Here is a 15,930-nt window from a genome sequence, read left to right as displayed (position 1 = left end):
AAAACTTACAGGCTATAACGGAGTTTCCTTTTTGTAGCTGAAACTGGGGTCCGTTCCTTCAATCTGAAGTTTAAGAGCTTGTTTAAGGCTTATTTCTGTCTCTCCCACTGGATAACCATCCAGAACCTCCTGGTGACCTCGATCCTGGACAGTTCTCGGGACAGAAACTCTTCCAAGGAAAACCTGATTTCCTTGAAGATGGTAGTTTGGGTTGGTCATTATGCCGTTCCTTTTCTTTTCTGCACTGTTTTGCTGCTGAATTACAAACTGCTGTTGTGATCTCCCGATGTCTTGCTGTGGTGGTGGCACCACAATTTTACACTGAGGCTCTGCAGGAACCTTTTTTATGGCCACTCCCACATTTGATACAGGCTTTGTTACAGCAATTTTTTTGTCGAACTGTGTCATTTCATATTCTAAAACGTGTGGCTGAGAGGAACCACTGTTTTTGGACTTCCTCCCTCCTGAACCACCCTTGCCAGAGCCATTTGATGCATTTTTCCCAGTTTTACTTCCTTTAGATGACTTCAGACTAGGCTTTACTTGGCTCCATTCAAATTCGCTGGAGGGGGAACTAGGATGCTGTCCTATAGACCTAGTTGTAGAAGAGGGTGAAACAATAGACTGTCTGCTTCGGCTACGAGGCAAAGAATGTTGCTGAATTTGTTCAGTAAAAGTCATAGCATGGAAACTGTCAATAGGAACAGTCTGGGCAGTTGCAGTAGAAGACGTAGTTCGTAAGGAGGAGTTTTTGGAACTTTTAAGAGAGTTATTAGAGAGTGAGGACTTTTTCCGATCCACAGTTGAGTCAGGAGATTCTGAAGGAGAGCTGAAGGCATGGACAGGTCCATTTGACATGCCGTGGTCTGAAGGATGCAAATCCCCTACACCCGTGCTGCCAGAGCTGTTAGATTTTATTGTTATCGACTGCATTTTCGCTGTAACAGAAGGGGGGGCTTTTTGTTCCATTGTGTGTACAGGAGATGGACTACAGCCATTCAGGCTTGAGGCTCCATACTTTTCAAGCAGTTTTATTATTGGCGAGTGACCCCCTTTTGCTGCAACTCGCATTGCCGTTCGGCCAAATTGATCTGCATGGTTTGGATCAGCACCATGTTCCAACAGTACCTGAACCACATCCAAGTGTCCTTCCTGGGCTGCAATGCTGAGTGCAGTGGCTCCCTGATTACAGGTGTGATCCACATGAGTGCCCTTATCAATCAGCAGCTGGACCACCTTAATGTGCCCCTGCCACGCGGCAGACTGCAAAGCAGAACGCTTCTCGTTATCAGCAGAGCTGACATCAGCATGATGGTTAATCAACAATCGCACCATTTCTAAATGCCCCTGCCAGCAAGAAACATGAAGTGCCGTTCTGCCGTCTGTATCACTCCCTTCCACATTTGCTCCATTTTCTAAGAAATATTCTGCCATGGCCAGTTGATTTTCAAGTGCCAAGATGTATAGAGTTGGGCGGCCATCTGCATCTTTACCATCTATATCTGCTCCATGGCTAAGAAGCAGTTCCACAATGTCTCTATGACCCTCTAAGGCAGCGACTCTTAATGAATTCCTTCCATCGTAGCCTCTTTGATCAACGCTAGATTTGTTTTCAAGCAATATTTGCACACAGTCATAATGACCTTCTTGGGCAGACAATATCAATGGAATTCGACCATCATTATCAACTTCAACACATCGGCCACCTTGTTCAATAATAGCTTCACACACTAATCTATGCCCTTCAAATGAGGCCATATGCAATGGAGTCCAGCCAGCATCATCTCTATGATTCTCATCTAATCCTCTGTCCAGCAGAGTACGCACAACTTCCACATTCCCTTGTGCCGAGGCTATACACAGTACAGTTCTTCCTTCACTGTCAATGCTATCCACAGCTGCTCCCCAAAACAAGAGGGTATTGACGACGGAGGCATGGCCCATTGAAGCAGCTGCAAGAAGAGGAGTGCGTCCATTATTGTCTGTATGATCAACATCTGCTCCCCCTTCCAGCAGCAAATCAACTACATCAACATGTCCTTCATAGGCTGCTACCAACAATGGAGTCATTGCATCCTTATCACAATGGTCAACTTCTGCTCCCCGGTCAATAAGAAGGCTGACTACAGAGGCATGACCCTTGCTAGCAGGCACACATAGTGCAGCTACTGATAAAGCAGTCCTTCCATCGACATCTTCATGATTTACCTCAGCTCCATGACCAAGCAGGTGCTCCACAATCTCTCTGTGGCCCATATATGCTGCTGCAATGAGAGCAGTTCTTCCTTCATTATCGGCTTTATTGACTTCTGCCCCATGCTGGAGTAAATTTAGCACAATGTCCTCATGTCCTCCCCAAGCTGCTGCTCTCAAGGCAGTTCTACTGTCGGCATCAGCACAGTCTACTTTCGCACCAGCATACAAAAGCGCAGATACCACCTCAGAGTGTCCTCCCCAGGCTGCAGACCTCAGTGCTGTCCAACCATCCTGATCTGTGTGATTGATATTCGCCCCACAGCCAATTAAGCAGTTCACCACCTTGGTATGCCCCTGCCTTGCGGAAAGTGTAAGTGCGGTCTGTCCATGACCATCTTCAATCTCCAAACTGGATCCTCTGGAAATGAGCAAGTTAACCACATCAAGATTTCCACTGTATGCAGCATTAGCTAGCAAAGTTCTTCCACTGGCATCACTTTGGTTTACAGAACTTCCATTATCTAGTAAAGTCCTAATGGAGTCCTCCCTTTCCAGGGCCTGTTGTACGATGCAAGATGCACGATCGTCTTCACTACTGACGTAAGCACCAGCCTTCACCAACAACTGTAGCACTTCCTGTTCTTTGGGAATTGAGGATGTCAATGAGTCTTTTGTAGGGGTACCGTTCCATACCATCCATAGTGCTAGGCTACAGGGCTCTAACTGTAGGCTGGAGTTAATCAGGTGCAATGCAAACTCCTGCACCTCCAGCGGTGCAAGTTCATTGGCTCTGCAGGTGTAACTCATAGCCATCATCCTATGTCCCTCAGCTGCGTTACACAAATACTTTTGTGTGCAGTGCTTTACGTCCAACAACCACTCTGCAAAACTGTAATGAAAAAGGATTCTAGTGTTCTCAAGGCCAGCAACAAGAAGCTTTGACAGAATATCTAGTTTCTTTTGAAATTCCTCCATTGTCAATGACATATTTTTCGTCCACACCGCGTGATAAAGTTCCATGACTGTTAGGGGGCGACACGCTGCCAGAATCACATTCAGGATTGGCTGGACTCTTGCAAACTGTTTTCTCACAAACAGTCTCTGGCAAAGCCACAGGTAGAGTCCATTTAGCGTCCCTGGGATGTCACGAATCTCTCGCAGCATGATGAAACTTTCAACAACTCCATCCAGTACTCGTTCCAAGTAAAGGAAGCATCCGCTGCTTTTTATGTGGAGCTGATTTAACATCTCTGCTGTTTCTTTCGTGAGGTGTTGCCTCAGCGCTTCTTCTTGATCCAAACGGTGAAGAATATACTGTTGAACATCCTTGACTATGTAAGCCTTACGGAGGTCATCAAGGCTGATTTTACGAAAACCTGAAAAAAAACAAAGCGAAAGAGAGACCGATAAAAATCTGACTGGTTCAGTTCTTAGAACTCCTAACGAGTCATTTCTTTGTTTTAGCAAGGAACTTTAAATTCATGCAGCAGATTGTGGAACAGCATTTTAAAGTTTAAAACGAACGTTTCATTTGTGTTCTATTTAAAACACCTTACTTTGAAGTTTTACATACACAACAAACAAAACAAAAAAAAACAACATTTTAGCAGACAGTCTGATGAGAATAAAGAGCCTCATCTGTCAGCATTCAGATTGCAATGTCTTTAGGGAAAACAGCAGCAAAACACAGTAGAACTATTAAGATCAGATAATTTCAACTTTTTGTTTGAAGTATGTTGCAAAAGTAGCAAAAATGAAAATATTCTGTTGCTGGAATAAGACATATTCGACTAATTAGTTTTGCCCATACAGTACCAATGCCTGTATTTAGTTAGAAATGACCTAATACTAGTGGCACATTGTTTAAGCACAATTTTACCGTGAGCCAGTGTTTTACTTAAATGTAATGGTCAATTTCTTTAATAAATAATACACAATCAACCTATTTTTTGTTTGTTTGCTTTGCTGGACAGTGCATCTCACACAGCTGTCTGAATTTGCATAGACACTCAGAGGCCCAGCTAAAACAAAAACACTCTGTGGAAGGTGCTGCACCCTATTAGAATCCACAGTTTGCAAACTTTTTACTAGAAATAACTTGGAGGAATCACCGAGAATGTGTAATGTTTCATGCTCTGATCTTTGTCTAAAAACTGTCAACTGCAAGTAAGCACTGTGGTCTTAATACTTTATAAAACATACACTGGTGTCTTAAACAATGCGTGGTTTCAAAATTATTTTGTTGACTACAGAAAAGTGACAAGCATGGTTCACACTGACAAAAGGAAAATTCAAGCCAGCTGTGAATTGAAGTACAGGAGAAAGAAGTTAGAAAACTGAAGAACATAAAGCTTTTTACTGTCTTGCTTATGCTTCGTTCATCTGTACCAGACTGCACCACATCCAGTAATGATGAGTTGTATGAAGGAAAAAGAGACAAAACAAGGTTTTGGTATCGCTAACTGTTAACTGTAAAACAAAAACAAAAGCTTTCCTGTTCTGTGAATTGAATGCACGAGTGTACTGTAACGATATACTTTAGGATGCAACGCCCATCAGATTAGTCGGCCCGCCACTGGTAATATTTAAAGTACCTGAAGATTAAAGCAGGACATGGCAAAGGTCAGCATGCAGCTACTGACACCAACAAGAAGCCATGAAACCCCCTTGATCCACAGATGAGAACTTGAAGCACATACAGGAGCTGCTGCAAATCAAGGACTAGGAACGAAAAGGCTTCCCCCTTCCTTAATTAGAAGATCTGGTACAGTTCTGTTTGCAAATTAACCTGCGATTATACTTGAAAAATATTTGTACACAATATACAGCACAAGAGCTTTAAAAAAAATCTGTACCCTCTAGCAATAAATAAATACAACTCCAGAGGTAGAAATGGTTTGTTCACTAGTGCATGGGTCACAGGATATGTTTTAACTTCAGGCGATCGTAGTTCTGGCTAGAAGTACTGCATACACACATCGAATACATTGTTGGAAAGCCCAGAGTCTGTACTTTTAAACAAGCCAGGTAGGTGGCTTTTCCAGTGCCCGAGTAATATGTATGTAACCTTCGGTGTGCTAGTGCCCCTAAATGCATGGGGCTGAGTTTTAAGAGTTAAAGTGAAAATCATTGCTTGGAAAACAACACCTAGATGATAGGAGATAGCGGCCGAGAATCATGTATGAGAGAATAAAATCTCGCGGCACTTAAAATATCCAGCACTACTTTCCTTTATTTATTTTAACCAGAACTACCTCAGAATGTGGCTCAGTGCCTTCATCACTGACACCCACTTCCTTAGAGAGTGTCGCGTTTCAGCCACTTCCTTAGAGTGTCGCGTTTCAGCCACTTCCTTAGAGAGTGTCGCGTTTCAGCCACTTCCTTAGAGAGTGTCGCGTTTCAGCCACTTCCTTAGAGAGTGTCGCGTTTCAGCCACTTCCTTAGACAGTGTGGCGTTTCAGCCATTCTAAATTGGCTTAAAAATACAGTAGCCTGGTGTATTAAAATATCTCTGCAGGATTTTCCCGCACTGAAAGTTGCAGACATTCGGGAGCAACTTGGAAAATGCGCGGTTCCTGAAATCCTGCGCTGAAATTCAAGTCCTGGTAACTGTTCCCAGGGTCTCTCGATTCAAAGCTGATCATTAGCACTTGGGTGTTCTACCCTACCTGCCCTGGTGTTTGACACTGCTGTGACTCTGACTGTTGTCACCCTCTTATTTACAGTAATTACAGCGGTGGATAAGCCACTTTAAAAGTTTACTTTGCTGATGGTACTATTGTTTTCATTTTAGGAGGTAATATAAAAGCATTATATAACCCAAAGCCACTGTTAGGTACTAAATGGTACAGCAATATCTGAACTTAACATGATATAACAAACAAAGAGAAACTAAACAGGCATTACACTGTTAGCAAATAAGAGGCTTTGGTATTTAAACACTAGTTACGTTTAAAATAGTTCTGGTTATCTTTCATTTCTTTTGAGTTTAGACTGAACATGCTTTCTAAATGAAAAGAAACCATATCCATTACGCAATGACAAAGCTTATTGGGAGAATGCTTTTGTTAACACAGGAAAGTATTTGGACAAACCATAAAGAAAAAATATCAATTTCAGAACTATAGACATTTCTGGGTTTGTAGAGATATGTAAACTGTGATGTCGGTACCCTCAGGTATAAACCGGCCTTCATTCACTTTGTAGTCTGGCCTCATTGGGTTAAGGACATGCTATCATGGCAGTTGCAAGAAGTTTGCTGCGTGATTTATTCCACGTTGATTAAGTAAGTAGTTCACCAATAAAGTATTGACGTACATATGTATTCAGACGGAATCACCCCAGAAATTCTTTAAAAGCAAAAAAGCAAAAAAAGATATATATATATATATATATATATATATATATATATATATATACACACACACACACACACACACACACACACACAGTGGCTTGCAAAAGTATTCAGACCCCTGACCAATTCTCTCATATTACTGAATTACAAATGGTACATTGAAATTTCATTCTATTTGATATTTTATTTTTAAACACTGAAACTCAGAATCAATTATTGTATGGTGACATTGGTTTTATGTTGGGAAATATTTTTAAGAAAAATAAAAAACTGAAATATCTTGCTTGCATAAGTATTCAACCCCTGTGCTGTGGAAGCTCCCAGTTTTCACCAATGAAAGAAATTGCTCTAACAAGGACACAATTACCTTACCATTGGCCTCCACCTGTGAACCATTAAAGTTGCTGTCACATTTTCTGGATAAAAACCCCACTGTTGAAGGATCATTGGTAAGGCTGTGAATCTGAAGGAAAATGAAGACCAAAGAGCATTCTGCAGAAGTTAGAGATAAAGTAATACAAATGCACAGATAAGGGAAAGGGTACAAAATAATATCCAAGTGTTTGGATATCCCAGTGAGCACAGTTGGATCAATAATCAGGAAGTGGAAGCTGCATCACACCACCCAGGCACTGCCAAGAAAAGGCCGTCCCTCAAAACTCAGCGCTCAAACAAGAAGGAGACTTGTGAGAGAAACCACAGAGAGGCCAACAATCACTTTGAAGGAGCTACAGAGAGTTCAGTGGCTGGGAGTGGAGTAATGGTGCACCAGTCAACCATATCAAGAGCTCTGCATAACACTGGCCTGTATGGGAGGGTGGCAAGAAAGAAGCCGTTACCCAAAAAGCGCGTCTGGAGTTTGCCAAAAAGCATGAGAGTGATCCAGCTGCGATGTGGGAAAAGGTTTTGTGGTCAGTGAGACCAAGATAGAGCTTTTTGGCCAAAACTCAAAGCGCTATGTGTGGCGCAAACTTAACACTGCCCATGCCTCAAGACACACAATCCCTACAGTGAAGTATGGTGGTGGCAGCATCATGCTGTGGGGATGCTTCTCATCAGCAGGGACTGGGCATCTTGTTACAATTGAAGGAAGAATGGATGGAGCAAAATACAGGAAAATACTGCAAGAGAATCTGCTTCAGTCCGCTAAATAACTGAAGCTTGGGAGGAAATTCACCTTTCAGCAGGACAGTGATCCCAAGCACAAGGCCAAAGCAACATTGGAGTGGCTCAAGAACAAAAAGGTGAATGTCCTACAGTGGCCCAGTCAAAGTCCTGATCTCAAACCCATTGAGAATCTGTGGCACTATTTGAAAATTGTGGTTCACAAGCATCGTCCAACCAATCTGAACAACCTGGAGCAAATCTGCCAAGAAGAATGGGCCAAAATCACTCCGACACTGTGTGCAAAGCTGGTACATACTTACCCCAAAAGACTTAAAGCTGTTATTGCAGCGAAAGGTGGCTCTACCAAATATTAATGTGTGGGGGTTGAATACTTATGCAAGCAAAATATTTTTAAGAAAAATAAAAAACTGAAATATTTCCCAACATAAAATAAAACCAATGTCACCTTACAATAATTGATTTTGAGTTTAAGTGTTTTAAAATAAAATATCGAACAGAACAAAATTTCAATGTACCATGTAATTCTGTAATATGAGAAAATTGGCCAGGGGTCTGAATACTTTTGCAAGGCACTAATATATATATATATATATATATATATATATATATATATATATATATATATATATATATATATATATATATATATATAGTACATTACACACACACACATATTATTCAATTGAATATATTTTGTGATAATAGAACAAAACACAATAGAGCTTAAGTACTGTACGGCAGACTATTAGAAAGCTGTAAACGTACGGACGACTTTCTGTATCTTTTCAATGGAAATCATGCTGGCTAATGCATTCATACAGGCTTCTTGGGTCCTGGTGGAATGCATCCGATTTCTATGAAGGGCCTCTATCTCAAAACCAGCTGCTGTACACAATGAAAAACAGGAACTGCACCACGCGAGACAACAGCACATCTCTGACAGGAACACAAGAGAATTCGCCGTTTGACTATTTTAATTCATCTTCCACATGATAAAGGAGCCTGTGGTTTTTCTGCACAGTGCAGCTTAATATTCTACCCACAGCAACATGACAGCCACATCCGTGACTGGTGTTTATTTCAGCCATAATGCAAAGTGCAAGATGACAAACAAAAAGCAACAATAAAGCAAGTTCATTTTACAGTACCCTCCCCTCCCCCTCCATTGGTAACACAGCTGGGCTGTTCATGTTGTCGATGCTAGCAACCTGCCCTTCAGAGTATTATTTACACACCCAAGAGCCCCATGCTGTAGAACTACATTCAAAACTAGGCAATTTGTTTAAACTTTGAAATAAAACCAACATTCATCACAAATTAAATCCAATAGTTCGATCTTATAAACTCTGGCAGATGCATTCATGGAAAGAACACTGAGAAAACTGCAACTCCTGTGACAAAGAAAACAAAACAAAAAACTATGAATGAAGTTTCGTGAATAATGAAAAGAGTTATCCATGGCCATTCCAAACTGGCAACATGTACTTTGTCAATCACACTTTTATCAGAGGCCTAGATAACCACGGTACAGTAGTCCTCATGTATAGGAACACCTCCTAAGAGAATGCTTCGCCTAAGGGAACACCCTTGTGGTGAAACTGATTTTTCCTGTTGCAAATGCTCCAGCTAAAGGAACAGGAAATTCATTTAAAAGAACACCTTCTTGGCACCGATAGCGATTCATTCACAACGGACGCAGTGCTGTTTGTAAAAAAGCACCTGAGGGACATTGATTGGTTTATTAAATCTTTCCAGAACAGCTATAATATCATTGAATTGTTTTGTAGTCCGATTTCCAAGAGTCCACCTCATCGCTACAAAATGGCATGTAAACAAACAGAAATATGCCCTGCTGTTTCTCTTGCTAAGCAAAGTTGGAAATTGCTTGAGCTCCTGAGAAAAACCTGAATCGCCGAGCAATTTGGTGTTTCTCTTCCTGGGGAGTTGCTTCACCATTCTGTTAAGTAATGTGCAAGTCTTGTGTATGGCGGCTGCATTGTGAAACATGTGTAGGGGTGCTGTGTTCATTTAGTTAGACAGTTAATTTATTAACGTTAAGTTATGTTAAGTAACAGCCATTATTTTTGCCATTGTGATAGCCCGAAACACACCAGCAGCTAACTTCATAGTACATAGCAATTTAAGCTTCTTGACCATGTTGTTTTGCTTTAGGGTTATTAAGGTTAGTTTGTTTGTTACTTTATTATTATAGTTTATTAACATACACTTGGCTATTTTGCTTTTTTACTGAGTTCATTTCATATGTTGATGCACGTACGTCATGACAAGTAATACACATGGATTTATTTATTTCATATTGTGTCCGGTGGCTAACTCTGTCTTGGAGAACCCTTTGCTTGCTTCCCGAGGGGTGTTCTCTTAGACTACTGTTTTAACATTCAAACACTGCTCTTTGTAGTGTATGCCAAACCACGAACAGATTATAGTTTACTGTGCATTTAACCCAAAGTTGCAAATAATGTTTAGACACGAAAAACAGTCTTTTTTTATTTTTATTTTTTTTTAAAGAAATACAATTATGAATGCAACTACCTTTACAGTAATACCACATCTTTGTAAAACACTTGACACATGCATTTTAAGAATAAAAATGAATACAGCACATGTTTTTTGTTTTTTGTTTTTTTAACCAGTCATATTCATTTAATAAATCCCTGGATACTTTATTGTAGATGTACTATTTGTTTATATACAGTATGAGGACTTTCAAAGCCTTTCAGCATGGAAATTAAAGCTTGCGATGCAGAAAGCAAAAAAAAAAAAAAAAAACCTCCCTGAACTCATAATATTACAGCAACAGACTAGCTAGAAGGATTTTTTAAAGCACAGTCAAGCCCAGACTTGAACAATACTGGCTTTTAAATATCAACTTCAAGAATCTTGAGGCCAGGAAAGTAGCTGCTGTCAGACACACTCATATGCAGAATAACATTACAAGTAAATAAATATCTGATGGACCAAGTGATTTTTCATGCACAAGTAGCTTAAATCATGCGCTTCAGCATCAGTTTTCCTTGACAAAGCCTTTCTTGCAGCAACATCTGCTTCAGTTTACTACTCGGTGGGGCTGTGTGTCATTTCTAATGTCTATTATAAATCTAAGTACAAAAAACAAAACTTATACTAATGAAAAAAAGTAAAACATGCATAGCACTGAAAATGGGCAAAACTGACATACAATTTTCTTTAATATTTAATAAGGATTGTTCCAGTTGGAATATCAGTCTTGCTAACACAACAATCCCTGCAGTGCAGGCCTGACTACAAAGACGTCTGGCTATCGGTTCCAAGGAATTTATCAAATGATTTGTGTGTAACCGTTGAACTATACTTTCCGTACCTCCTTGGGATTTGAGGAATGTCACAGAATTTCAAATGATTTGTGTGTGACCGCTGAACTACACTTTCCGTACCTCCTGGGGATTTGAGGAATGTCACAGCAAAACTAGTGCTGGCCCTCTGGTACACCGAGGGCAGTTAGCTTAAGGATCTGTGTTTAACCTGCATTACAGCACACCTGAGAACACAGACTACAGCTGATAGCAGCTCACTTTATTTCATGCTGCCTACCACAGCTGTCAGCTTGAAGCTCACCTCTACCATACTGCACAGCTGCTTCAGGGAATAGTTTCTTATGCAGGTTTTTAAAAACAGCTGTGTGCACATTAGGGGCTACCACAGTAGGTTCTTACATTATAGGGATTTTTCCACTTAAGTAAAACCGGCTTTTGAACAAGATGAAAAATGCAGTTTGTTATGCCTTGCAAGTCAACGGCAAGACAGCAGTAACAAACAAATCAAATTACTATTTCTAAAGGTGTGATGGAGCAACACCAAGAGTTAAGAGCAAAATGCTGGAACTTCTAACAAGGATGGAAGATTTAATAATACAAAATTAAAAACCAGTGGTGCTTTATGTCATGTTATTTCCCTGTATTGTGTCTCTATTCAATCAAATGTCCAGACGTACTAGCCATTGTCACATTTGTGTTAACATTCATATTAAGCAGCCTTCATTTAAAACACACAATACAAGAAATATTGACGAAATTCCTTCCACTCCCAACAAAAGCAGAAAATGTTTTTCAAAAGTACCAGGCTAGTAAACAGGGGCCTGTTTCATAGATCTTCTGCGATTGCTTGATAAACAGGACACGCAAACATGCTGTATATTATAGCCTACAGAAACATACAGGCTTCTAAAGCCCTTCTGCAGTGCTGAGTTTCTGGCAAGTCTAGCCATGTTTGTCCATTTAACCCTTCTTGGAGATTTTCACAGCCACTGCTCTGCTATTACATACTGTCACATACAAGCAATGCTGCTCCTGGGGCAGTCTGGATCTCATGCCATGTTGCTTACTGTCCTACAAATAAAATAAAATAAATAAAAATGAAAAAAACACAGGTGGTAGACTACTCAGTTACAGGGCCCCAAAGCTCCAGAACGACCTGCATAGCTTTGTAAGGGAAGCACCAAACGTCACTGCTTTTAAAACAAGATTAAAAACACACTTTTATAATGTAGTGTTTTTAATGCTAAAATGAAGTTCCTTTTATGTTCTGCCTTGTTTTACTGTTCTATGTGTTTTTTCTTTAGTTTTTCTTGCTTTCTTTTATTAATATTTGTTTTTTTATTCATGTGAAGTGTTTTGCAGCAATTTCTTATTGTGAAAGGAGCTATATTAAAAATAAACACATGAGAGATAAATGAGGATTACTAAGAGTTCAGAAACGTTACTTGCACGTACCTCAGCTACTGACCTCCAACAAAATCTGGAATCAGTTTGGAGCAGGAGACTTTGTAGAGGATTGGGGAGCCTGGCTTTGAATCCTGACTAATCCTGCCCTAAATCAGATGCTTCTGAGTTGTTTTTGGCTTGCAGGCATATCACAACGACCAACTCTTTTTAGCCATTGTTCAGATATTATTCAGATTTTGTTAACATTTTGATGCCATTCTATTACTAGATGAACTAGTGAAGTGAAAAAAACAAACACCTTTAAATCTGGCAACAATAATGGAAGCAGTCATGGATTTGTGTGGCTCAGGAAGGGCAAGGTTGGGACTTTTCATTCCTTCCGTATTTTGCCTAAAGGAGTGCAGGGGTACTATCCCTGAAGAAGCCCATTAAAGATAAAGATAAAGCTCACACAGTCAAGCGGTTTGGCAAGTGCCTTCATCAGGGTACTGAATCTTACACTTTACGATTAAGGGTTTTTCAAGTAATGGAGGAAGCACAGGGGAGAAAGCCAACAATCACTTATTTTGACTCACCTGTCCAAAACTCTGGCACCGTTTGTCAAGTTTGGCAATCTAACAGGACTCAAAAGTCACCTTTATGAAAATCAACTTTAAATCAGGGATGAAAACTCGAGATTTCAAATCGACTGGCACCAGCAAGATCACCCAGGCAGAACACACAAATGCTACTTGAGACATTTGCAAAGAACACTTATATTTTCAGAAGTGTTATATGAAAGGATCTAAATCCAGCCTAAAACTCACTATTTCACTTTTAATAAATCCAATCCCAAAACACGTACAGAGGTACATTACTACCCAACAGAGAAAAATACACACAGCTGACAGATAAAACAATAAACACACACACACACACACACACACACACAGCTGATAGATGAAATAATAATAAAAACACACAGCTGACAGCTGAAACAACACATACACACACAGATGAACAATAATAAACACAGCTGACAAATGAAACAATAAAACACAAACAGCTGAAACAAAAATAAACACACAGAGCTGACAGATGAAACAATAAACACACACACACACAGCTGACAGATGAAACAATAAACACACACACACAGCTGACAGATGAAACAATAAACACACACACACACAGCTGACAGATGAAACAATAAACACACACACACACAGCTGACAGAGGAAACAATAAACACGCACACACAGCTGACAGATGAAACAATAAACACGCACACACAGCTGACAGATGAAACAATAAACACACACACAGCTGACAGATGAAATAAACCACACACACACACAGCTGATAGATGAAACAATAAACACACACACACAGCTGACAGATGAAATAAACACACACACAGCTGACAGATGAAACACACACACACACACAGCTGACAGATGAAACAATAAACACACACACACACAGCTGACAGATGAAACAAAAACACACACACACAGCTGACAGATGAAACAATAAACACACACACACACAGCTGACAGATGAAACAATAAACACACACACACAGCTGACAGATGAAACAATAAACACACACACACACAGCTGACAGATGAAATAAACACAAAACAATGTGTGTCAACAGTGCCCAACCTGCTGACACAGCTATTGGTGTGTGTGTTGACAGGCTGACCGACTTTGTTACAATAAACAACCACACACATCGACTGTCTACTGAAATTGTTATAAACACACACCGTGTGGCGACTGTCGTGTTGTGTGTACAGTCAACTGTAACTTTGTTACAGTGAAACAACAAACCGCCAAAAAGTGTCTTCGCACAAACATAAACATCCACCCACAGCTTGTGACGCTGTGTGTCGACACCACACACACTGGCGTGTGTGTCGACTGTCTACTTTGTTATTTGTGAACAATAAACAATAAACACACACACACAGCTGACAGATGAAACAATAAACACACACACACAGCTGACAGATGAAACAATAAACACACACACACAGCTGACAGATGAAACAATAAACACACACACACACACAGATGAAATAAACACACACACACAGCTGACAGATGAAATAAACACACACACACACACAGCTGACAGAAACAATAAACACACACACATAAACACACACACACAGCTGACAGATGAAATAAACACACACACACAGCTGACAGATGAAATAAACACACACACACACACAGCTGAAACAATAAACACACACACACACAGCTGACAGATGAAACAATAAACACACACACACACACAATAAACACACACACACACACACACCTGAAATAAACTCACACACACACCTGACAGATGAAATAAACACACACACACACACACACACACACAGCTGATAGATGAAATAAAACAAACACACACACACACACCTGAAACAATAATAAACACACATACAGCTGAAATAATAATAAACATACAGCTGACAGATTAAATAATAAAAACACACACACAAAGCTGACAGATGAAACGATAATAAAATAAACAGTGTGAATCTGTTGACTGCAGTACTTCTGTTGTCAGTAAACCACTCTTAATCTCTCTGCAAGTCTGTGCCAAAAACAGGAGATGAAAATCTCAGGACCTTTGCCAGCTATAGACAAAGATTAGTTAAAAATCCTGTTTTGATACGAGCCTTAATTCAAGCATGGTACATTTTCCGGAAGTAATTTATAGACTTAGAGAACGGCCGAATGCAAATCTGGCTTATGGTCAGTGAAGTAGACAATAGTAATACAACCTTGTATTACCTTGTCATACATAGTAGGCTTTAGAGGTGTGAAGTTTAAGCATGTAAACATTCCAGTTTAGTTTTCTACTGTAATATTATGTCCAGTGAGTTTTCACTATTTCACTAGTCGGTACCCAGGATGATTCCTTATGCATTGTAAATGAATGTTTAAAGTGCAAACAGTACACGTTTACAAATATTTGGATCATAGGATTATTTTGCCTTAATTGTAGATTAAAAAAGGCCCCTTCCCAATGTGTGTCAACCAACTGTGTGCTAGCAGAGTTGAAGACAGCTGATTGTAACATGTGTGCTGCGGTGTGGGAGTTATAATACAGTACATACACAGGGCTACACAGTCAGATCCTTTAAATTAGTAATGCAGGCAATAGTTCACATGGGAATATTCTGGAAAGAAAAACAACATCTGGAGTATTTATATTCAGGCCTTGTCCACATTCCCACAGGACATTAAACAACATCACAATATTTACTGTCATGGGTCCAGGGTACAGCCTGGGATACTTTAGGTACAGTCAGACAAAGGCTGTCATTCCTGATCGGCCAAGACAGAAGATGCAGCAGGCAGGCTCATTAAACACCATTACAGAACCAGAACCTTTTAAACAGGCAATATGCCACCTGAACATAGTAATAACAGTAAAAAAATAAATAAAAAAAAGACAGAACCAGAGCAAATTCAGAAGACTAAAGACTGAACACCTTCAAGTTAACATGTAAAAGCTAAACTTGA

At 40.0% G+C, this 15,930-nt stretch overlaps 1 protein-coding gene across 2 annotated transcripts in view; it reads right to left on the bottom strand.

Annotated features, from left to right (window-relative positions):
* The window catches only part of LOC121328878 (ankyrin repeat domain-containing protein 50-like), a 109,955-nt gene that overhangs the window by 76,612 nt on the left and 17,413 nt on the right, over nt 1-15,930 (bottom strand). The window contains exon 4 of one of the 2 annotated variants that reach the window (XM_041274011.1): nt 10-3,572. The exons of the other annotated variant lie outside the window; for it this stretch is intronic. Within the exon in view, the coding sequence (XP_041129945.1) occupies nt 13-3,572 (3,560 nt within the window). The 3' untranslated portion in view covers nt 10-12. The remainder of the gene's footprint in view (nt 1-9; nt 3,573-15,930) is intronic. 2 annotated transcript variants of the gene reach the window in all.

This window comes from Polyodon spathula, chromosome 2, assembly GCF_017654505.1.
Source record: "Polyodon spathula isolate WHYD16114869_AA chromosome 2, ASM1765450v1, whole genome shotgun sequence".
Taxonomy (NCBI): domain Eukaryota; kingdom Metazoa; phylum Chordata; class Actinopteri; order Acipenseriformes; family Polyodontidae; genus Polyodon; species Polyodon spathula.
Note: the sequence above shows the minus strand (reverse complement) of the source record. Positions and strands in the feature narration are given on the sequence as shown.